At 36.1% G+C, this 24,358-nt stretch overlaps 1 protein-coding gene across 19 annotated transcripts in view; it reads left to right on the top strand.

The window, feature by feature from the left end:
- The window catches only part of NRXN1 (neurexin 1), a 1,135,337-nt gene that overhangs the window by 497,374 nt on the left and 613,605 nt on the right, over positions 1 to 24,358 (top strand). For 12 of the 19 annotated variants that reach the window (XM_042932241.1, XM_042932237.1, XM_042932240.1 and 9 more), the window contains 3 exons: positions 9,471 to 9,854; positions 16,317 to 16,520; positions 19,067 to 19,093. In XM_042932241.1, coding sequence (XP_042788175.1) covers positions 9,471 to 9,854; positions 16,317 to 16,520; positions 19,067 to 19,093 — 615 coding nt within the window. The remainder of the gene's footprint in view (positions 1 to 9,470; positions 9,855 to 16,316; positions 16,521 to 19,066; positions 19,094 to 24,358) is intronic. The other 7 variants (XM_042932252.1, XM_042932251.1, XM_042932247.1 and 4 more) reach the window with 1 other exon arrangement.

The raw sequence follows: 24,358 nt of genomic DNA, 5'->3' as shown, positions 1-24,358 counted from the left end.
GGAATTCACATTACTTCCTGAAAGCAGTTTACACAATGTAAGATAACAGGTGCTGCCCTTTTTTACGAATACAATGCCATACTCCAAGCCCACTTGTCAAAAAAAAAAAAAAAAATGCAGTGAGGAAGTGACACAATTGTTAGAGAGCTGTGGCAAGCCTGGTACAAAAATGACAAGCTTTTAAGAGAACAGAGCTGCTATCCTCACTTATTCATGAGAACCCTGTATCATTTAGCAAACACGTAGGTAGAAGGAAAATTAATCATAGGGAAGCCATTCACTCCTTTCTACAGACTGGGATGTGCAGCCACAGTAAGCATGCAGTGACAAGGAAGATAGTCTCCAGCACTGCCCATGTTTCTGACAATTTGCCCGTCAGTCCTTTGCTTAGTAAAAGATTGGTATAAGAGCCCCTTGTTCAATGAGAAATATTGCCTACAGATGAAGACCTTCCTGGAACTTGATTTTCAGCACCATTAATTGTGTTAGGCTGTATGACCCCTCTTCCATTCTGTGACATGGGAAAGAAAGAGACACTTTAATCCTCCCACTTTGCCTGCTACTTTTGGCCACAGCCTGGCACACTGTAACTCCTTCCATCACCCACTTAGTCTGTGACCAGTGACATGGGACCTAGTGGGCTGAGCCATGAATGGCATTTTCAGATGCTGCACTCGACTGGCAAAGGAGGAACCATACAAAGTGCAGGCATGATTTCCTGGATCAGAGTGTATGATTTGAGTGCTGCAGAAAGGCAATATCCTCAATGGGTAGCTTAACTACTTAACAGAGCAAAAACCCCTAAGTTGCTGAGTTAATGAATTTGATTGAAGAGGCTCATTACTCTGCAAACTTTGTAGGACTTAGAACTGAACATTTCCTTACCAGCCCCTCTTCCCTTTCTAGAGTTCCCCTTTCTCTCTCTTTCGCTCCCAAATTGAACATAAAATAACTGTGTCCAGGTAGTTAAAGTGTGAATTGTGCTAAAATTAGACTGAGGTTAATGACTGTTTTCTTGGGGCATGAATATTGTTTAAATTTGTGTTAAGCTCTTTGGCTCAGTCAAGGGTATCCTCTCAAGCATTTTTGTAGCAAACTGCCAGTTTTTTTTTTTTTCAAACCATCATTTCACATTGAAATCAAAGAGAAAATTCATTATTATTGTCAAATTCTGCTTGTATACAGCAGAGTAAAGCAGATTGTATCAGTGGTTATTCATGGGTAAGCCTACATTTAACAGCTAAGAAACCATTGATATTTGAATTGAAGTCATAGAGTTCCAGTTTAAGAACTAGAAATTACAGTGGGAAAGGCACAAGGCTCTCTCCCGAGCACATAATTAGAGGTTTATAGTAATCACTGTTTGATGTGAACAGCACTTTCTAGCTATCTATTACCAGCACTGATTTCTGTGTGCACCATTCATGAGTCACCACACTGAAACATTTCTACTTGAACAACCATTAGACGATTTCTCTGTTTAGGTCTTGATTTAAATTTGCTCTTTGACTATAAACATTCCTCCCATACCTCTACCTAGTAACTTGTTGCAAACACTGAAATAGTTTTAAGCAATTTTATAATATTTTTTCTATAAATGTCTATAAGGCACTACACATCAATGGTAAAACTGAAGCACTTTATCAATAACATATTAATTATTTGACAATCCTGATGACTAGATGGAGCCAATTTTGCATAAAATAGATTGTTTTATTAAACTGATGCTTATATTTCTTTATTTTGAACATATTTAAAAAGAAGTCATAGATTTTATTTCCCCCCAAAATATTTTGAGTGTTGCACAAATTCTTTGAGTCCTTGTTAACATGTGCATATATATTTTACATATGACATACTTAGTTGCCATTACTATATAATAAGCATAATTCTTCATTGTAAGTATGATCATAGTAGACAGGTATAATTGACTGGTTATAAAGATATGAATATTCAGGCTTCTATAACGATTAAATTTTCTATAATAAATGAATAAACATTTGGATTGTAAATTGGCATCTCATATTGGCAGAGCTATACAGGTAGCATTACATATCCTGTGATATTAAATATCTTGTAGACAATTACTGATTATTTTATTTTTTAATTTTTTTTAATTTTTTTTAACGTTTATTTATTTTTGAGACAGAGAGAGACAGAGCATGAACGGGGGAGGGGCAGAGAGAGAGGGAGACACAGAACCGGAAGCAGGCTCCAGGCTCTGAGCCATCAGCCCAGAGCCCGACGCGGGGCTCGAACTCACGGACCGCGAGATCGTGACCTGAGCTGAAGTCGGACGCTTAACCGACTGAGCCACCCAGGCGCCCCCTGACTGATTATTTTATACATCAGTCCTATGGGCTTGGTAAATCCATCAAACCCAGAGAGATGGAACCTGCTGTCTCAATCTACTTAATCTCCTTTCCTGGCCCAACAGTGTAAAGGGCAGACCCTGGACTATGGTGTTAGTTGTACCGTGGGACCCTGACCACACCCAGCAGCAGTGACAATCATTGTGGGGTGTTGAGAAGAAACCTTTGGAAATTCTGCACAATAATATTGTAACTTCAATATTTTAATCATAAAATATGCTACCAGATTGATGTTTACAGCTGTCCATCATTGTGTTGGATAATTTTAAAAATTTGTGTGTATACATATGTTACTATGAGTGAGTATGTATGTTGGTATATGTGCATGTGCTTAACACATGGCATGTACATAACATATAAATATAAATATATGCTATCGGTGAAAATGTTCAGGCAGTTCAAAAAGTGCGTAAGAGTTTTCACATGTCACACACCCCCCCTCACTAGTTCATTCCCTCCGTCATAGGTAACCACTAAAATAATTTGATTTTGATAAATTTCCATGTATTTTCCTTTGTATCAATATAGCTATACATACATTTACATATATAAAATAACTGTGTGTGTATATATATATATATATATATATATATATATACACACAAGACCATTCTTCATCAATTATCAGGTAACTTAAAAAGCCTACTGAAAACTTTTTCTGAGCCATTATTCATAGTGACATCATGTATCCTAGTTTGAACATATCAGTGTGTACTTAGTCCTTCTTTTGTTGATGAACATTTGACTTTTTACTTTTAAAAATTTCACTGTTTGAAACTAATTTAAAAAGAAAATTTTCATGTTAGGTCTTTGTGTATATTGATCAGAATTTTTATAGGATAGATTCTAAGAACTAGAATCACTGGGCCAATTGCATTTTTAATTTTGAAAGATAATGACAGGTTATTTTGCTAATCGGCTGTTGTTTTCCACTTGTCCATAGTACACGATGTGCCCTTTTCCTCCTCATTATTTCCCCTTACAGGATATTATCAAACTTTTAAATTTTGTTCCAAGATTTATTTTTTCATATACTGGTTTAATTCTTGAAATTCCTGGCTCACAGCTGAATCCAAGTAAGCAGAAAACACATAGGAATAAGCAGAAAGCAATATTAAAATTGTATTTTTCATTTGTTTTTAAATAAATTTATTTCATTCCCTATTATAAACCTATCACATGATATTATGTTTTTAAAAGACACAGAAAACTGAAAGAAAACCATTCACTCATAATCCACTCATATCCAAAACTCCCATTGTTAATATTATGGTTCATTTTTTTATCTTATTAGAATTCTATAGTTTGCATTTTGCATCATACCATGTAATTGATGTTTCATTCTACTTTTATCACTTACTTATATCGTGCCTTGTTACTGAGTTTGAATTTGTTAATACAATATGAATTTGACAAATAAATTTGTAAGTTTGTGGAATCTGATTCTCTTCTGCAATGAGAAAATGAAGCAGAATTACAGAAAAATAAAATTTGTATGTAACTAAAATTTATTTTAAGTAGTAATTTAAGAAAATTTTATTCAAAAAGGAACCTTTTTGACTACCAAGTCAATTCCGTTATTTTTCATAACAGCCACATTGAGTCCTGGTGAATCCAGTATGCGTCCAGGTTGCCAGCTACTTAGTTACACAAAAGCTAGAGTATGAAAGTCGGTTTCCTCTGACCCGGCAAAACCATTCTCCATTACAGCACACTATTTCCTACCTCCCATTTCCTGGTCCCTTAAACTTTTGCAGTAATTTAGAGCATAAACCAAATTTTCTTATTTTTAATCTCCCCTTCAGTCCATTCTTCTTTTCACCCTGAAAACTAATCTTTAGGAAGTGAAATAGCCAAGAAAAATTAGATGGAAAAAAAAAAAGTGGAAACTAATAGGTTATAAATACCAGATGAAATTGGAAAGCTGATTTCCATTTTTATAAACTCAGAACTGTTCTCAACAGTTTTTCCCCTTTAATGTGTACTTTTGCATAAAGCATGAATTCATTAGTAATGCTTCATGAATATTCTTAAATAAATATTACTTTGTCTATTTATCACCTTTGTCTTACCCTTTGCATATGCAACAAAAACAACCAGGTTAAATATTAATATAAGTTAGTGTGACTTCTATATTAAGATTATAAAAGTCATACAAGTGTATAGAAATATATTTATTTTTTAGCTGAAATTGCATTTCTTAAGGCAAAATAACAAGGTGCTTTGGATTCTTAAATATTGAAGCATGAAACACTGATCCAAATAAGTCCCCAAATTCCATCTACCAATTTTAATAGCTCAAATATAGCAATGTTTACATAAAATGTAATTTGCCAAAAACTTTAAATGTAATTATAGTGAAAGAAGGTGAAATGTATGGAATAATCAAGCTATTCCAAGAGAACACATGAATGGGTGTAATGTCTGGAAAAAGATAGAGGGATAAACCAATAATATACCTAGATTTTTATTCTCTTAAAACTTTATTTACATGTGGTCCTAACTCAGCGTTTTGAAAATTCTCCTATTCTATTGATATATACAGCTGTAGCAACTAGTCAATTGTCTCTAATTATCAATAAACAAGGTTTAAGTATTTATTTTATGTTTTCTTGGTAACCACCCCTTTTATAACTCAATTGTAATGAAATAGACACTTAGGAACCTTAATATCAAAATTTCACTATGATCATATGTATGTGTTAAATTGGTATAAATAAATTTAGTGGTTCTGTGATGAGTCTTTCGCTTAGGTGAAAATGCCCTTTGATTCATATCAATAATAAAATCTGTAAGGAATTTGGGATTCAAATCGCTTATCAGAAATGTGTATACTTCAGGACATTTGCATATGTGTGGGCTAAATGGGACATAAATAGAAATACAATAGAAATAGAAATATTAAAAAACAAAAATATAATGTAAATATCTGAGTTTTACTCAGTAATAACGTGTAATTATTATTCAAGTACAGTTTTTAGGGGCACCTGGTGGCTCAGTCAGTTAAACGTCCAACTTTTGGTTTTGTCTCAGGTCATGATCTAACATTTCAAGAGATCGAGCCTCTGTGCTGACAGCACTAAGCCTGCTTGGTATTCTCTCTCCTCTCTCTTTCTACCCCTTGCCTGCTCACACACTCACTCACCCACTCTCTCCTTCTCTCTCTCTCTCACTCAAATAAATAAACTTAAAAAAATAATTAAAAAAAATAAATACAGTTTTTGCTTTGGGAACCTTCAGAATATAAACATAATTGTTTCCATTCCCACATAAATTAAGTTCTATTCTCTTTCTTTCTTGCCATCTTTTAAACAAAGACAGTCTAAAATATAAGTGCATATGCATCGGCAAAGCCTGTAGAGAGCATAGTAGTTGATTTTTACTCATGGTTGTCTCTATTATGTTTTTATTGAAAATATTTTAACGAATGATACCTGATATATGCATGTGTTCGGTGTAACTTCTTACCTTGAATCCAGAGCTAAATTAAACTTCTAGCTCCTCCTGGATTGTATTTGAGTTGAGGTTAGGATTATATTCCTTTCGCTTTCCCTCTGATCTTGCATTACGTCTTCCCATGAGACCTCTAAAATTATCTCTCCAAGGGACAATGAGGCGCTATGGGGAAAGTATCCTTATCTTTTATGATACTAACTACTCAATCATTAGTTTTTGAACTGTGGGTTACAGCCTGTTAATTGGTCCTGAAATCAATTTGGTGGGTCATGTCTAGCATTTATATTAAAAAAATTATATAAGAAGAAAATCAGAGTGCCTCAGAAATAATAGAACTATTCACCGTGTGTGTGTGTTTGCGTGTGTGCACTGGGGTGTACAAAAACCGTGGATTGATTTAGGTGTTGTGATCAGAAAACTCCAGGCTAATCACAAAATTACAGTGAATATCTTACTCTGGCTGCAACAAGCATATTTATAAAAACATATCAGAATTTTCTTATAATACTTTGTTCAAAGCAGGCACTAACACACCATAGATAAAAATAGGGAGACCCAGTCACCGTGTCCCCACGCTCAATTTCTGCGTGATTGTGTGAAATACCTGTCAGAATGAAGACACCGTCACTGTGGAGACTACATAGTGTACTGAGCTGTGCGGTCTCTGTGGGGCAGATGAGAGAGTGGGTGTTATGCCAGCCACTGAATCCCTCATCTCAAGAATCCTCCAGGCACCCTCTTGGTGCAGACTTCTCACACCACCTGTAAGGGCAAGACAGCATTTCCAAGTGTTTTTATCTCCTGAGCTGAATCCATCTTGTTCCATGAATAACAAGGTATATGGGAAAATTACATATTTTTTTTCAAATGTAGCCCACTCTTGTAAAACTTTGTTGTTATTCACTTGCTCTGTGTCTCCTAACAATTGTCTCTCAATATCATATGTTCATTTCTAAGAAGCCTTTTGAACTAATTAGAAAACAGGGAGTGGAATCCATCTCCCTTTTGTCTTAAAACACAGAAATCACCGGGCACCTGTGTGGCTCAATCTGTTAAGAGTCCAACTTCGGCTCAGGTCATGATCTCGCAATTCGTGAGTTCGAGCCCCTCATCGGGCTCTGTGCTGACAGCTCGGAGCCTGGAGCCTGCTTCAGATTCTGTGTCTCTCTTTCTCTCTGATCCTCCCCTGCTTGCTCTCTATTTTTCTCAAAAATAAACAAAAAGAAAAAAAAAGACAGAAATCACTGTGTTCATTACATACAATTTCTTGCTTAAGAAAAAAATATATATGTATATAATATTAATGTCCACCTTTCCTTTTGTCATTAATACTCTTGCTCATCATTTTAAAATTTTTTTTCTAAGGATTTTCTGGGATCTGTGTGCTCCTAAATGAGTTTTCTATACACTTGCACAAATATGAACTGTAAAAGTGAACGCTTCACCCTTTTGCCTTTTTGCTGCCTCCTTAAGAAATACCTGCTATCCTCCCCCTTTGGAAGGCCAAAATAGCAATGCTTTTGAGTGTTTCTCCCCTAGGAGCTTTCTCTATTTCTTTCTGTGGAAGTCTAGAGAGACAAATGTCCTCATAATAACTTGGCTGCCTGTGCATTCGGCGTCAGTGGCTTCTATGCCCTTCTCTCGCACAAAGACAGATCCCATTATGCTGCCTGTATTGAGAAGCGCCCCTTCTGCTGGGATTTGGAATGCTCCTGAGCACAGCACGGAGGCCAGCAGCCCTGCATCCTCAGTTACATGCACGTTTCACATTCATCACAGGCCGTATTTTCACCTGGGGGTGGACCTTAGGTTTTCTGTGAAAGAACTAAAATGCATCATCCTACCTGTCCTCTACCTCTACTAGACTCTGCCTTTCTGTCCCTCCCTCTGTACCCCATCTTCTGTCTCTTGGCCTTCTTTGTGTGCCTGCCGCCCCCCAAATCCCTGAGACTCTATGTCGGCAGCGAGCATGGCACCAGACATTTCTAATCCACTTTCTCTCTTAATACTCTACCTCTTCTGCTTTATGGTCTAGACCTGAAAAATTAAGCTAGGACAATCTGGTAACGTGTAATGGGGTGTCCTTTTCAGATATTATGTTTGCGTTTTTACAGAGATCTTTCTGGAGATAAAATATTGGTGGAATTTTGAGTAATTTGGTGGTACATGGTGGAAATTATAATAAAAAAACTGCCTTCTGTCTTTCATTTTTTTTCTTTAATGGGTTCCACAATTTTTTTCTATGATTCTCAATTAAGTCCATGCTAATGTCTACCTTTTCTTCCTATGCTTAAAACCAGCATTCCTGTATATTTGTGAACTAATAGTTTTATTTTCCTCTTACATTTGGAGTGAGGGGGGTCAAAACAAAACTTGTAGATTTAGATGATTAACTAACTGGAATTAAAATTTTTTTAATTTTTTTTAACATTTATTTATTTTTGAGACAGAGAGAGACAGAGCATGAACGGGGGAGGGTCAGAGAGAGGGAGACACAGAATCTGAAACAGTCTCCAGGCTCTGAGCTGTCAGCACAGAGCCTGACGCAGGGCTCGAACTCACGGACCACGAGATCATGACCTGAACCAAAGTCAGCCGCTTAACCGACTGAGCCACCCCGGCGCCCCTGGAATTAAAAATTTTTAAAAAGTAAACAGCCAGTTTGACTTGGTTCTTGTGATGAATCATGACACACATTTATGTAATGCTTATTATAAACCAGATACTTTACTAATATTATTTTATTTAACAGAGCAACTGTAAGAGATATGCCAAATTATTACGCCCATATTATGGATGAGTAAACCAAGACCATAGAGTTTATCAACATATTGATACAGCCGAGAGTGATGAAGTCAAGTTTTCTTTTTTAAGTTTATTTATTTATTTTGAGAGAGACAGAGATAGCATGAGCAGTGGAGGGGCAGAGAGACAGAGACAGAGAGAGAGACAGACAGAGAGAGAGAGAGAGAGAGAATCGCAAACAGGGCATCGAACTCATAAACTGTGAGATCATGACCTGAACTGAAACCGAGTTGGGTGCTTAACCGACTGAGCCACCCAGGTGCCCCTAAAGTCGAGTTTTGACGTAGATAATCTGTCAGACTGTTGTGTTCAATAAAAGCAATCAAGTCAGTTAAAGGTGGGGCCATACAACTTTTTTGTTGTTGTTGTTGTTAGTGTGCAGCTGCATACCAGCTTTGAAAATGAGCACTAACGAACGTGAATCTGACTGTATTCAAAAGAGTAATGTAGAATGTCAACTTTGTCTCTTTCTTTCTTTATTGACTGAACTATTGGAGAGGGATATAGAATGCCAATTACTCTTTCTTTCCTTCTTTTTTTTAATCTTCCTTTTCTTCTTTTCTTAACTGTTAAAGGCTGACAAACACTCTTTTTGGCTCTACACTTTGGTTTCCATTCCTAAATTCAAATGGAATCATTTTAATTACAGTCTGCCTTATTTCTACAGATTACTGTTCACTCCACTGGGAAGTATAAGGCACACCAGGAATAGAAACAAAAATCAGAAACATCTTTCCTCAAGGAGTGTACCCTTAAGAAGGTGAAAGAGAGAAAGGGTGATTTTTAGAACATGTTGCACTCTGTAAAGACCTGTGTGTTCTCTTGTCTCTGCAACAGGTACCATTTCTGTCAACACGCTGCGCACGCCCTATACTGCTCCTGGCGAGAGCGAGATTCTGGACCTGGATGATGAGTTGTACCTGGGGGGCTTGCCAGAAAATAAGGCTGGCCTCGTCTTCCCCACCGAGGTGTGGACTGCTCTGCTCAATTATGGCTACGTGGGCTGCATTAGAGATTTGTTCATTGATGGCCAGAGCAAAGATATCCGGCAAATGGCTGAAATTCAAAGTACTGCTGGAGTGAAGCCCTCCTGCTCAAGGGAAACAGCAAAACCGTGCCTTAGCAACCCCTGCAAAAACAATGGCATGTGCAGGGATGGGTGGAACAGATATGTCTGTGATTGTTCCGGAACAGGCTATCTTGGCAGGTCCTGCGAGAGAGGTAGGATTCTAAAAACCAAGAAGCTGACTCCCCTGAGACGAAAAGTGTATTAAATGTTGACCTCAAACCTTAAACTGACCATGGAAACGTAATGTGTGCTCTGCAGAGGTAAACTGCAAGCCTAGCAGCCACCTCTGACGTATTACTGATGAGTCCTAAATGATTTTCAGAGGTCCTGATTCTGGGAAGACACAGCTTTTCAGTATGTTGCAGGAATAAATATTTGGGTCTTTCGTATCCTCCAGAGTATGGGCCTAAGATGTAGAATCGACAACAACTGCTTTCCCTTTTGCTAGTTTTTAAGTTCAGGAAACCAGAAAGTAAAGAAGGCATGAATTAGAGATATTTATGGCATTTAGTGCTAATATCTGTGCCAAAAACAAAAATAGCATTTGAAGCAAACTAAGTTGTAAGTTGCAGCTTCTATTAGCCCAGCTCGTTTCACTTCAGTCAACTTACTGAGTTTGAAATTTAGAAAGTAAGGTGACTTTCAATCGTCTAATTTACACCAGCATTTTCAGATAACTTCAAAGACACTTACCTTTGCCTAGGACCTAAGTGATCACAGAAGATTTATTTACCCGTGTGATATTAACACTTTGTGTGTCCGTTGAACTTCTGAGCAGCTGCCTCCCTTTCTTCTCTAGTAGGAAGCAAAGCCACACTTTTTTTTTCTTTCCCTCTCCTATAAGAAGGAGAAGAATAGGGATTAAAAGAAGAATGAAGCGTGGGAGCTACCACTGTTCTTCTGCAGAGCAAGGGGGGAAGAGCAGAAAAAAGAACGCCCTTCCATCGACTTAAGAGTTTCAGATAAATGCTTTATCATTATACCCACTGGCAATCATTTTCAATATGGGACAGAAAAATCAATATGGAAAACTCTTGACGAGTCGTTCCATTGTCCTTTCATGCTCCAAATAACATTGCTTGTATTAGACATTTAGTCTGAAATACCTGGCCTCTGTTACTTAAACCATGCACATTTAGTCTTTCTTTTCCCCTTTAGTCCTGAAATACTTTAATTTGTTTAAGCTCACGCTTCCTAGGGAGAAAAAAATAGTGATTTCCACAGTCCAAATTTGAACAATGTGACTTCCGTTCTTTATCTTCATAAAGAGGTTCATCAGCTTATCAGTTCTATTATTAACATTAATCAATATAAACTTAAAATAATTTAATGACCTAATAATCTTAAATTACCTACCAAATACAATCACTGTTCTGCCCTATACAGTTAGATAGGTCAGTAGATAGGTAAGTATTTTAATCACATAGATTCATTCTTTCTCCTAGTACCTAAGTGCAGTTCCTGTAAATTGTCATTAGAGGTTAGCTGTTTCTCTGTAGTTTCACTTGTAAGGTGTATATTATCTGTGGATTCCCTCTTCTCATTTCCCCGTCTAATTTCAGTTTATTTGTTTCTATAGCTTGGTCTTTAAAAACTGCCGAAAGGGGCCAATAACAACCACCAAAAAAGGCGACAAAGCTCGTAAGATCTATTACAAGTTAGACATAATGCGAGATTAGCGGAGCTGTATGATTTAAGCTTTGTTTTCCTTTTAATCACTCAGAGAGCTGCCAGTGACTCTGAGGCCTCCTGCTTAAGTGAAGGTGGAGAAGAGTAGAACTGAACTGTCGGTTCAGTTACAAAAGCCTTTGGTTAAACGTGCACGGTGTACCACCCTGTGGCAATACCCCGCTACTACATATGGCAGAAATAAAAATAGAAATTGTCAAGCTTCCTGAGCCAGAATGAGGGAAAGGAGATATTTATATTTTGCAATAATTAGAAGGAGGGGTGGCAAGCATATGTAGATTTGCAAATGAGAATTTAATAGCAAGCTTCATCACTGGGATGCGGCATACAGTTTTATCTGACAGGTGGCTAGAAATTTCTGCGCATTTCTTTGTCTCCACGTTGGTTGTCTGTTGAAGAGAAAATGGTCATTTTTGTATGATGTTTGTTTCTGGACTACCCGGCATATTGTTAGAAGTCTTTGTTTTTCAAAATTAATTTTCTTGCTAATATTATGGTATCTCCTGAGCACACTGGTGATGTGGAAAGCTTGTCATGCTTAATACCACAGAATCTGGCTGCTGTCCAGTTCCCAGTTATGCCCTACTTCAGTCAACACATGATCGTGTCCAACCCCTGGTGTTTCCAATTCAAAAGAAAGAACTTTGACTGTGATTCTTCTCCAGATAGACTCTGATCACATATGGCTGTTAATCACATAAGAGTTGATTGACAACATTTGAAATTTAAAATAATAATAATAATAGAGGTACTAATGAAATCTATCTTACTCTTAGTGAGCAATAATTGATAATTTATAAAGATTATTGTTCAAAGTAATTAAAAAATGTGTTCAAGTCCTTGGACCATGCAGCACAGGGAATGATATTGCAATCACATTACAATAGGAAATTTTCATTCTGCATTAAGTAAGCAAAGGAATTTATAAGAAAGAACAGAGTATTTGCTGACTTAGACAACAAGGAAATAGTATTTTAAGTGTATTGATCCCATAAGGGATAGTAATATAAAAATAACGTTCAATTGGACACAAATTAAATTCAGCATTTTCCCTCCCACTTTATTTTGAATAAAGCTGAGAATTTGTGGAGACTTGGCCGAACAGAAATTATTCTTGGTTATGTGTACATGTTATAATCAGAGGTCTGCTTTATACTTGTTTGTTAAAACTCTAACAGATGGAGGGACAGATGTCAGAGCAATATAATTTGGCTCCCTGTCTGATTTTCATCGTTGCGCACAATATGTGACTGCCTTTCGGCAAAACTGAGCCCAGGTGTACATTTTAGACAGGGAGAAGGAATAATACAGAAAAGCAAATTTATCAAACTTAACGACAAGGGGGAAGGAGATGCAGGAGACAAAGCTGAAACTTTTTTCTTCCCCTGTGGGAAGTATTGTATTGGAATTAGCCTTTTAAAGTCCTCGTTTGTGTTCTAAGTGGTAAAATGATTTTACTAATATGAAAGGATGCTGCCAAATAGCATAACCTTCAAATGTCAGAATGCTGTTTACCATTTATTTGGCAACTCTAGACTCCAACCTTGTGCATTTTCCACTTCTTGTCTAATTAAACATTAACTCTAATTATGAGGACTCATTTACGTGTTCATCTGTCATTTATCAACAAGTTATTTTCACATTGAGAATTATTTAACCTGTACTCAAGTTTTATTACTTTGCTATGTTATTTCATCCCTGCAGTTTTTTTGGAGAATGTTATAGGCTAATGATCCTGATTATTGTTCTACTTCAGATTGTATTTCATACTATATTCATGATCCACTGTCAGCCATCTATATTTCTAAATAGTTTTTAATCAAATGAAGCTACATTTTATAGATTATAAATCATTTTTAAATGTGATTATTGAATAATAGAGACGGCTTTACACAGTAAATGAATAGAGGAGAAAAACTAACAACAATTTTCATTCTTTTATCAATATGATACCAAAGTAAATGGGCAATTCATAATGGTTTTTAAATGTCTATTCAGGTGTTTGTTACTCTATAGATATGGACGATGTTTAGCTATAGTTTAGGGAAGTAAGTAGTAAAGATCACATTTCTTTTATGATTATTCAAGAAACACTTTTTTTCCAGAGTTCACCACAACTTTATAATGATGCTTTAATTATTTTTTTAGTAAACTACTAGTAGCTTTTTTTTAAGGAAACTTCTTATCTAATAATAAAAATATGTGTTACAATATAGAAACTCTATATTTTAAAATATTTTAAAAATCCTATTAAGATCATATTTTATTTTCTCAAAGTCAGGTCAGTGCCTAACCACAGAACTTGTATTTTGATAAATGGACCTGATTCCTAGTCTGTCTTCTGTAGCACAACTATGTCCTTCAAAGTATAATTCGGCCAATATTTTGTTCACATACATTATCAAAATTAGATTCCACTTACAAGAGGCAGAGTAAATACTTAATTTCTTTAGTATTCTTAAGTTCGGGGGAGCATTTATGTAAGCTTGATATCCAAATTGAAATAAGCACTTTCATACATCTTGAGTATCAATAAGTACTTCAATTAAGTACTTCGTGAGGCTCCCCTGTGTGCCTGGCCCTTTTCCGTGCACTCAGTTGCTGCTAGAACAATGTATAGGACAGCCTAACCTCTGCCTTCATGACACTTAGTTTCTAGAGGGTGAACAATATACAATATACAAACAAATAAGAAATGGTAATTTTTGAAAAAAATTGGTAAGTAGATACAGAATAACTGGAGGGGGGATCACTGAGGTGTAGAAGGGACCTCTTGAAGTCACATTTGACTGGAGACCTGAATGTTAAAGGAACCAACCGTATAAAGATTTGGGCTTATGCCTTCTAAGACAGAGGGATCCACAAGTGCAAGTCCTTGAATGAGAGATGAAATCCGTGTGACTGGAGTTTACTAAACGAGTAGTGCAGATGCTGAAAGCTGATGCTGTTGAGAAGGGCTGGAGCCAGATCACAGAGAACATTCTAGGTAGAAAAGGAGTATAGCTTTTGTTCCAACTGCAGTAGGAAACAATGGTAGGAGTTGGGGGACATAGTTTAAGCAATGTAGGGATATAGTCTAATTTGATTCTTTAAAAGTTAGCTTGGCTGCTGTGTATAGGAAGAAAAAGTAGAAATAAAGAAACAAATGAGAGAGCTATGCTAGTTGGTCTAGGTGGAAGATGAGAGCAGAGCCAGAGGTACTTAAATGGTAAGGTAAGCGAGCAGTTCAGGAAATGGTTTGGATTTAGAGCCTACAAGACTTGCAGACTCTCACGTAGATTGGGCATGGCAGAGAGATTAAGAGAGAAATCAGAACAGCTAAATTCTGAGCAATGAGATTGTGCCATTTACTGACACAGAGAACATTGGTGAAGCATCTTGGGGAATTGGTTCATTTGGGGAGTGCCTATAGTATTCAGACTGGAAATATTAAGTGGGCAATGGATGAAGGGGCTCAGAAGTCAGGGCTGGTAATAAATCTTAGGGGGAATTGGCCAAGATCTCTGAAGTGAAGGGGTAGGTAGAAGAGAAGAACACCAAGGAGGGAGACCTGGAACCTTCCATACTTTATCAGTTCTGGATGTGCATTCAGTCTCATGATGACAACTAATGACTAAAGTCCATCCGAAGAAATATTTGACTCTCCTGACTTTTTGAAAGGCAAACTTGCAAAACTACAACTCCAGAATATACTCTTAATTAACAAACACAACTGTATCAGTAAAGCTAATTGTTGTGCCCTGTAAATAGGTGAAATAATGAGAATTTCCTAGTTCGTTTTAATTCGAGGTAGCTTTTCTTTTATTAAACGGTATTCTGTGGTATCAAAACCAATGAGAAGCAGAATTACTCATACTTGTTTTGCAATCTTCCACCACCATATGGTGTTTAACATTAAAGGATACTGACCATTTCTTAAAGCAGTCAATTTGTGATCAACAGTTTCTGCTGTGCTCTTCTTTATGTGTTTAATACAGTAGTAAGCACCTTCTGTCTTAAAGCAATCCACTTTAGTTTGGTAGCACACACCCACGCAAGCTCTGCAGACCCACCCCATGCTTACTCAATATCACCAAAGTACATAGTTATTGACTTTTGGTGATAGCTTAACATTTTCAGAACACCAGGGTAGTGCTTACAAATGATGTTGTCAGTTACACCTTACTTGTAAAGAAACCTTAAAATGAATTTTCAATTTCTGTGTTTGTAAAACTTAATTGCCTTGTTAAACATAGCAACTCAGAAGAAGCATCGCCTGTTGTTTGGACATGCTATTTTTTCCTCTTTTTTTGAATATTACTTTTGGTAAAAGGTTGACCTTATTCCTATACTTAAGTCATTTCTTTTTCTTTCTTCTTTTTTTTTTTTTTTATCACATTCAGGCAGAGATTATGAAAGAAGGTAATAGTAACTCCTTTTAGAATCTTGGACTTTTTGGGTAGGCGAGGTCCTTAGAGACCCTCTCATTTTGCTGATGAAAGATTTGGAGCTAAGGCAAATTTCATAGAACAAGTCAGTGGCCTAGCTGTATACAAACATTTATTAAATAATTGCTAGTGCTTCAAACCAGTCTTACGCTGCGGCTACGCACAAAAGAATGTGATCTCTACCCTTGAGAAGGGAAACACATACATACACTTTGACAATCCCAAATGACTCCTGCTACAGATAGAAAGTGCTATGGAAACAAAAAGGGAAGTGCAGCCATCCCTGTGTCTGTACACTAGCAGATTCTTCACAGAAATTGTCTTTACTGTGACTTTTCTTTTGGGCTTAAAAAAAAAAAAAAAAGCTCATTTCTGAGGATGAGTTGAGTTTCTAGTGTTGTGTTCTATCTGGAAGCCATTGTGGGTCACACTTTTCCTTTTCAAAGTGTAAATGCACGAAACTGACCAAGAACTTTTATATTCATTTCTCTTCCATAGAGGCAACGGTTCTGAGCTACGATGGGAGTATGTTTATGAAAATCCAGCTCCCAGTGGTGATGCACACAGAGGCTGAAGATGTGTCCTTACGATTCCGATCACAGCGTGCATACGGCATTCTCATGGCAACCACTTCTAGAGATTCAGCAGACACCCTCCGCCTGGAGCTGGATGCAGGGCGTGTGAAACTGACGGTCAATCTAGGTAACAACTTGCCTTCCCCCATAAAACTAATACTGTTCACTTTTTGTTCAGTTTTGCCTGCAAACATTTATCAAGTAGCCTGTTTTGCCATGGAAAGTTATAACACTTAATGGTCTCATGTTCATCATTTAATTTAGGTTTTGGGGGCATCTTTTTATTATTTTCATTTTGTTTAACATAATTTACCATTTTGTGATTTCTACCACTGAGGGTTCTTAAAAGGGAAGCCATATGTATCAAAGAGGTTAATTGAAAATATAAATTATTAGGCTTGAAGAAGCCTCAATTTCGATTGTTATGTTTACTTACAGTCCGATTTGCTATAGACCCCATCCCCTTTCAGATAAATAAAAATCCGCCTACTTTTACTTAGATAACATATTTACAAAATATCAAATTTCTACTTTGTGATCAACAAGTTGCTTTGACTCTACCCTCTGGGCTTCTCCTTTGAATAGTGACCTTTGTGGTACCCCATCTTTTCTGTTTGGAAATACTGTGTGGTGATATTTTGCTATCAAACAGCAATCCACAACCCTTCAATGCCCAAAGTCTGCGGCCCGTAGCAAACAGCCATGAGAACACTAAAAACACAGACTCTTCTACAGAGAAATAATGCTTTCCTGCTTAATTGTAGCATTAGGGAAGAGTTACTACAGTAAAACCTCAATAAGCTGTATGAAATACGGGGGAAGGCTAGGCTGAATTAAGAAAGAGTCTGAATTGTAGACTTAAAAAATTTACACAGTTTTGTTTTCAATTACATTGAAAAACACAAATTAATAGCTAGAAAGGCTTAGTAAGGAAAGGTTTTACTAGGCTGATTTTAACGGGTGGATAAGAGTTATCCATAATTAGGATGTTGTTTCATGCAAGTTGTGCAGGCAGCATACAGTGAAGTACTGGAGATCAGTTTTCTTCCTGAACTTGGTCGTTTACAACTTGTTTAATTTTTCTCAGGCAATCTCTGTTCTTACCAAAGAATTATAAATATTCTGCCCAATAAGTTGCATTATTATCATTAACTCCAGGAGGAGTACAAATTAATGAGGTTTTACTGTAATTCCAGGAAGTGCTAAACATGCACAATAATACATAAATGAAGAAAGAAAAATAAAATTTGAAACCTAGATTTACAAAGAGAGTAGTAAAATGTGATGAGCGTAAGGCATTTGTGGAAACCTTACCTACATTTTCAAATTGTGCTGGGCAGAATGGTAGCTCATAAAATATAAAATTATTTCAGTGATAGCTTATTACATACAATTACATTCAATTAATATTAGTTAAATTAAAAGGGTGTTTTTTAAAGACCACTGAAGAACACACTGCACTCTCATTTACTGTTCTGTTAGAGTTCCCTCTAGTGGCAATGATAGGTTATTACAACAAATCAAAAGAAATCGCCTAATAGCAGTAAAGGGGCTGCTAGCCAAAGTGGAAACACTTATGGGTATTTTCCAACAGCAAAGCATTCTGTGGAAAGAGTTGTGTAGGTGCTGGTCCTTGGCTGTTTGCAACCACTTTTCTGATGCGGTTGACGACACATGACAAACTCAGCTATATGGAAACAGAATCTAGGTTTTTTTTATTTTTCATGTTTCCCCAAAGGCATTAAATACTACAACAAAACCCAGCAAATATTTATCTATACATAAAATAAACATAAGACATCCCACGCAGTCTTTTAAAAAGATAACCCTTATAATTACAGTCTGTGTTATTCACGTCAGCTGTTCTGCTCTTAGAGAATCTGCTTTTGTATAAGAAGAAAGCATAAGAAAAGGAAAATCAATAGTAGTGTTAACCATGACACTTATTACATAAAGATAACATTGTTAGCTACTAAGAGAAGCACAGGCTTGTGTGCTCTGAAGAATGACACTACTCCTTAGCCCCTGGAGGTTTCTAAAGGAAAACACAGTTGTTTCTTTCTCCTTCGATTAATAAAAGGCATGGAATCCAACCAACATCTGGCTGTTTACCTTTTTTTGCCTAGGCAAATAACAACAACAACAGCAACAACAACACATTAGAGTGAAGTGAGAATAATTCAACTTGCTCTCCATTTTGACCACCACAATTCTCCAGAGTTCTGTTGGCCTTTGTGGGATATTACTCTATGAAGGTCCAAGATGTCTGAGCCTAGCTGAGCTTGCACTGCACCCCATTGTGACGGAGCACTTTTTAATTATGCTGAGAACAAGAATATGTTCTTTCACAGATGGGGAGAAAGTTGCAGCCAGTCTAAGCCAAGCATCTTTGACAGTTAACAACTCTTTATTTCACTTAGATTTGTCACCATGTAGCTTTGTTTGAATTGGCCATTTAAAAAAAAAAAAAAAAAGACCTTCTATCATTGTTTCCAATGTGAAGTTTTATAACAATGAATCTGGGTTCTAGAAGTATGTAAAGAATAAATGATATAGAGTGGCCATATTTGCATGTGTCTGTCCCCGGAAGGGTGGACTGTGATTTTATTGGATGTCTGCAGCTATTACCTTGAAGGATAAATTTTCATTTTTCATCTATTCTTCCCCATCTAGATTGTATCAGGATTAACTGTAATTCCAGTAAGTGCCTATTCAAAATTTTTAAAATGTTATTCCTCCATTATGATGTAAGCTAGTCCAGAAAAAAATGAGAGCAAGAGAAAGACGCTTATAAAACTCATGAATCCACTTTTGAAGTATACCAGTCCATCATCTGGGTTGTAAAAATTCATTTTGAAATCTGTCCAGCTGAAGACTTTCCTGTTGTAGTTCCTACCTGTAAATGGGAAAAGAAGTGACAATATCTTGTAACAGAAGGTGAACAAACCTCTATAGGCCTTTGAATAAGGCAAGTAGCATTTGTATTTTGCCTGATCTTGGACTCCAGTAGCTCTCTTCATGACCGAATTAGGAAAATAAAAAATACTCTGGGTCATATTTCCTTCACTTTCTGTTTTTACCTCTTAACTCAAAATACAGAAAAAACATTGAATTCCTTTTGAGAGTTACTATTAAACCCTTTTAAATTCAATCAAAGGTTTACTGAGAAAAATGTATTTTTCAAAGTATTTATATATGTATATGTATATGTAAAGAAAATTATTTGCCTAAGAGTTTTCTTGTTTATTAAGAATATTTACATGATGAATTTTTACATCCTCATCACATATCTGCAAAAATAATCAAAATCCTTCAAATCTGTGATATGCATGCCAAATGATGAGTCAGAAAAGATGCATGGACTGAGTTTTATTTGACTATGGACCGGATAACCTGAAAGGATATAAGGACTGTGATTTTATTTTGAGTTGTAGCATTGCCTTAAGAGTAAATTTATTTTATTTCTTTACATAAATGTTCAGATTTTTTCCTTTCCAGGTTTTGCTACCACATTAAGGAATCTCCTCCAATGATACCAAAGTTGTTAGCTATTTCAACAAAACAGTTCTAACAAGATTCTAATCTCTCATTGTTGTAGTCCCTAAAAACATTTTCTATATCCTTGGAAAATGCTGAATGTGAGTTAATGAAGTCTACTCCCAAAACCATTGACTGTGTTTGCAAATAGCAATGTCATCCTCTGAGGAACAAAATGGTGGTCTTAAACTTACAAAACGAGCTTTATCTAATGAGAGATACATACTACTTTGAACACCATGTTTCTTACATCTCAGATTTGTCTTCAAATATTTTAATATTCATTTTAAAGTAACATAAATGTGAATCTTTCCTATCATAGCAATAAAAAGGTAACTGAATCATGACTTATGAGAAATTACATTAATAAACTATCACACAAGCCATGAACTATCATCTCAAACAGAACAGTTCCTGAAACAATCTCTCAAAGCTCTCATACAAGTGGGATTTTTTAAGTGTGCATCATCTCCTCTCAAACCCCATCCCCCACTTCCTGGGAAGGAGCACAGATTTTGCGAGTATAACCCCATGGTCCAGTCTGCTTTCAGTTCTTGGGCACTGATGCAGACAAAGCAGCAATCACAAAATATTTTTCCAAAGTCAGATTGTGCCTCAGTGGAGTTATAGATGTTCTTGATACTTGCTGAGTCTTAGAAAATAATGTGAGGAAAATATTCCTTTCTAGACTCCTGTTTTATGTACTCTTGTTTATTTATATTAAGCATACAATAAAGCATGAATTTTTAAATTTATAAAATGGAACTCTGTGAACTCTAGTATTTGGATTTCGAGTATGGGAATTAACCAAATCAAATGTAATTCCTCGTTTTCTAGCTCTGCAAATTGTTTTTGTTTTTGAAAAATATAGTTGTAGTCTAATCACCCTTGTTAGACACTTCTCTTCATTTGGCTTGTATTATGAGATTCTAATATTAAGCTTAGTCTTTTTTTTTTCCTCTGGATATTCCACAGAATAATACCTTTGAGGACAAAGGTTTTTGCTGGTTAGTGAGATTTTTCCCTTTTTAAGGAGTATGCCTTACATATACATTATTTGAAATAAATGAATGATTGTGGGCTTTCACTGCACACCTCGGACAGGACTGCAAATGCCTTAACTTGACAGCAGTCACTGGAAAGAACATTCCATGAGCAGGTAACATTTTAATTTTCTTTTGCCTTTGTTTTACTTGGGGAATAGTGGGCAGATGTGGCAAGAACCCCAAGTTCCATCAAGAATTCATGTTATTACTCAACTTTAGGAGAGGGAGGAACTTGCATATCAAATAATGCAAATCTAACACACAGTGATTAAATAAGCAGAGATTTCCACCTGGAGTGCATTTCCTACCCAGTAAAAATATAAATAAAAATATCTGTATCTCAGTATAACTTGTAGTTTGAGAGATTGATTTATTACACTTATCCCCTGTGAGCTCTAAGTTTGTCCGAAACCGAGATGAATGTACATTTATTAAATCACAGCCATCTGCCACCACCGTCTCTAAAAATTATATCATACTTAGAATATTAACTATATATGAAATTAATATAACATACCTCACGTGATATCTTTTAAGAAAATTTCTGCAGCAAATATGCAAACTATAACACAAAAGATTATCTTACATTGAGAATTAATATTAAACTCTAAATTATTAAGGTTGGATGGAAACCTTTTCAAACTTCTCTACACTTCCTCAGAATTGCTCTGCTGTTTCTTTTGGTCACTCCGTCCTTCTTCATCCCTGCCCCCCAGTTTAGAGCAGATGTTGCTTGATAAGGGAAAGAAGAGCTAGCTGCTTGTATTCAGACCTGTGGGACTATAAGAGATGGCAAATGAGTTTCTTTCTCAACCATTTCTGTATCAGTAGTTTAGATGCAGCAATAGAAACTTCAGTGGACAGGCCAGGGTACCGCCTTTTGTTCAGGTCCCTTGGGGAAAGGGCAGCTTTGAATTCCAGAGTCCATCTCTGTCAGATTCTTTGTTTCCACCATTTTCACCCTCATAGGAAAAGCTGTCAAGAATTTTTAAATGGAAAGAGAGCCCGTTTTCATTTGAAAATCAAAAGCTTATTTTCATGTGTGGAGAGGGTACTTCTTTTAAAAAAAAGAACTGTCTCTATGAATAGTGGCCATATCAGTGTCAAAATATATGCTTTGATCTTTCAGATTACAAATGAAATGTCGCTGCACACAATCCCAAACCAATCCCAGATCTCTGACAGCCATTAGCTTATATCATTGCTAAAATATATTTGTCGTGTGCAATTGGAATTAAATTAAGGTCGGTCTGTGTAGATTCATGGCCTGGAAGGTGAGCACAGAAGTGTATTATCTATCATTCTCCATTCTCCTGTATCCAGGATAGAAATAAAGGAAGAGTCAGAATACTCTTGCCTTTCAGTCAACTGCAGTATTGAGAGCAACAGTCTGCCATCATAAAATAATCGTGTATAGAAGTTGCTTAAGGAACCACCATCTTTTAATGCATATCATTTCTTCTCTGGACAGTACTTCAAAAATGTAGATGAGACTTTAAAGTCACATTCTTCTAAAACATGAAGGGGAAAGAAAAGTATTTGGATTAATTTTAAAAAAGATATGTTCTAGATTATTTTGCAAAAAATAATTATTGTAGAAAAATACACTAGTACAAACTAGTCATTATGAAATTATTACCAAGAAAATCCAAATCAGACTGAATAGTCCTTTCTGACTGACACATGAATTATTTGCTTGAAAAGGTGTGTTTGACAGTCTCTTCTTTAGTTTCATATTAATGGATTTAATACGTCTTTTAAAAACTATGAGGATTATAAAGGAAATTTTCTCATCCTTAGGAAATTATCTAAAATGCATTATTAGTAGGATCCATACAGGCCATCATTCTTATTATGTATTTTTCTTGTTTGCCAAAGTGCATAGCCTAAAATCTTGGTTAACTCTGGGATAGAGTTACCAACACAATCTCAGTCTTAAAGTTGGTGTCCAATAGTTCCCTATAATACTTGCAAACTCATCAGGCTATGTGTTTCTCTATATTTTTTTTTTCTGAAAATTGGGCCTTTGTAGTGATATACTGCATCTTTAAATTGTCCCAAATTTTATACTTTCTTATCTTAGTAACCTTAAAAATAATTAGTGCTGTAATCTTTAAAATATTTCATTGAAAATTTGAAAATAACACTTGTTCCTATCAACTCTAGGTGAATCCTAATTGTCACATAAATAAATAAATATATAGTGGATGCAGGGAGCCTCTTGTGCTTTTGTTTTTGTTAGTTTTTCTTTCTTTCTTTTATTTATTTTTTGTTTACTTGTTTTTATCTTTTCAAATCAATGATGTAATGACAGAATGTCCTTCTTGCCCACAGAAGGCATGGGACCACCTCTGCATCCATATAAAACATTGATTTTAATATAAACTTGTGATCTCTGATGTCTGTTTTGCTTGTTTGCATTATTTTGGTTTCTTTGTGCCTTGTTTATGTGTCTCTTCTCCTGCCCACTTGATGTCTCTTCCTACCAAGATTTACTCTTCTTCTCCACTACCAACATTGTTTCTCCTGTTCTGTTTCTTCTTGTTTTCTTACAAAAATAAAAATTCTCTGGGTTGAAAAAAATATTTTAGTAGGCCGGCCTTCCAACTAATTTTGGCTTCTCACAGAAAATGGTTTATCTAATGCAAAGACAACAAAATTACAGATGACATTAATGTGGACAAAGTGTCAGGGGTTAAAGTTCAATTCCTTTTATTTGCAGTTCGGTGTCTAAAGTATTCCAGAGGGAAAGAGAATGTGAGGCCGAGTACTTAACCTCACTTTGCACTCGGATAGAGTGAAGAAACAGTCTGAATAGTGTTATTGGAAAATGTACTGTGATGGATGTCTGGAGTGGATAATAAGATCTTTGTATTATCATTTTATTACCAGAATGAAAAGATCAACTGGATATTAGTTATCACCCGTTTTTTTTTATGTGGTAAAAATGGAAAGCAATAAAAGAATGCAAAATGTCAACCAGTGGCACTTAAGCTATATTAGATTGCTTTGATCAGGCTGCCATTTGGCAAGCTACTTAAAAAGATAAGAGGAAATTTCTGGGGGCTGGCTCTTGTAAGTACAAAATGAGTGTTCAGTTCAGAGCAGCTGCCTGATGCCTAAAGAGCAGACAACTGAGAAAGGGAATCATGTGCCTCAGTCCCCACACAATAGTTGCCTGATTGGTAGAGTTGTGTGAGTCCTTGCTTCTAGCCACTGGTGCTGTCCATCCGCCTAGGACAGGAGCTGCTCAAGGAATAAAGGGAGATGATTATATAAATACAGAACTCAAGAGTTTTTTGGTTTTTTGTTTTTTAGTTATTGTTATTAGTTATTTTTGGTTTTTTTTAACTGAAAGTAGATATGAAGGAAAAGAAAATAA

This window comes from Panthera leo, chromosome A3, assembly GCF_018350215.1.
Source record: "Panthera leo isolate Ple1 chromosome A3, P.leo_Ple1_pat1.1, whole genome shotgun sequence".
Lineage (NCBI taxonomy): Eukaryota > Metazoa > Chordata > Mammalia > Carnivora > Felidae > Panthera > Panthera leo.
Note: the sequence above shows the minus strand (reverse complement) of the source record. Positions and strands in the feature narration are given on the sequence as shown.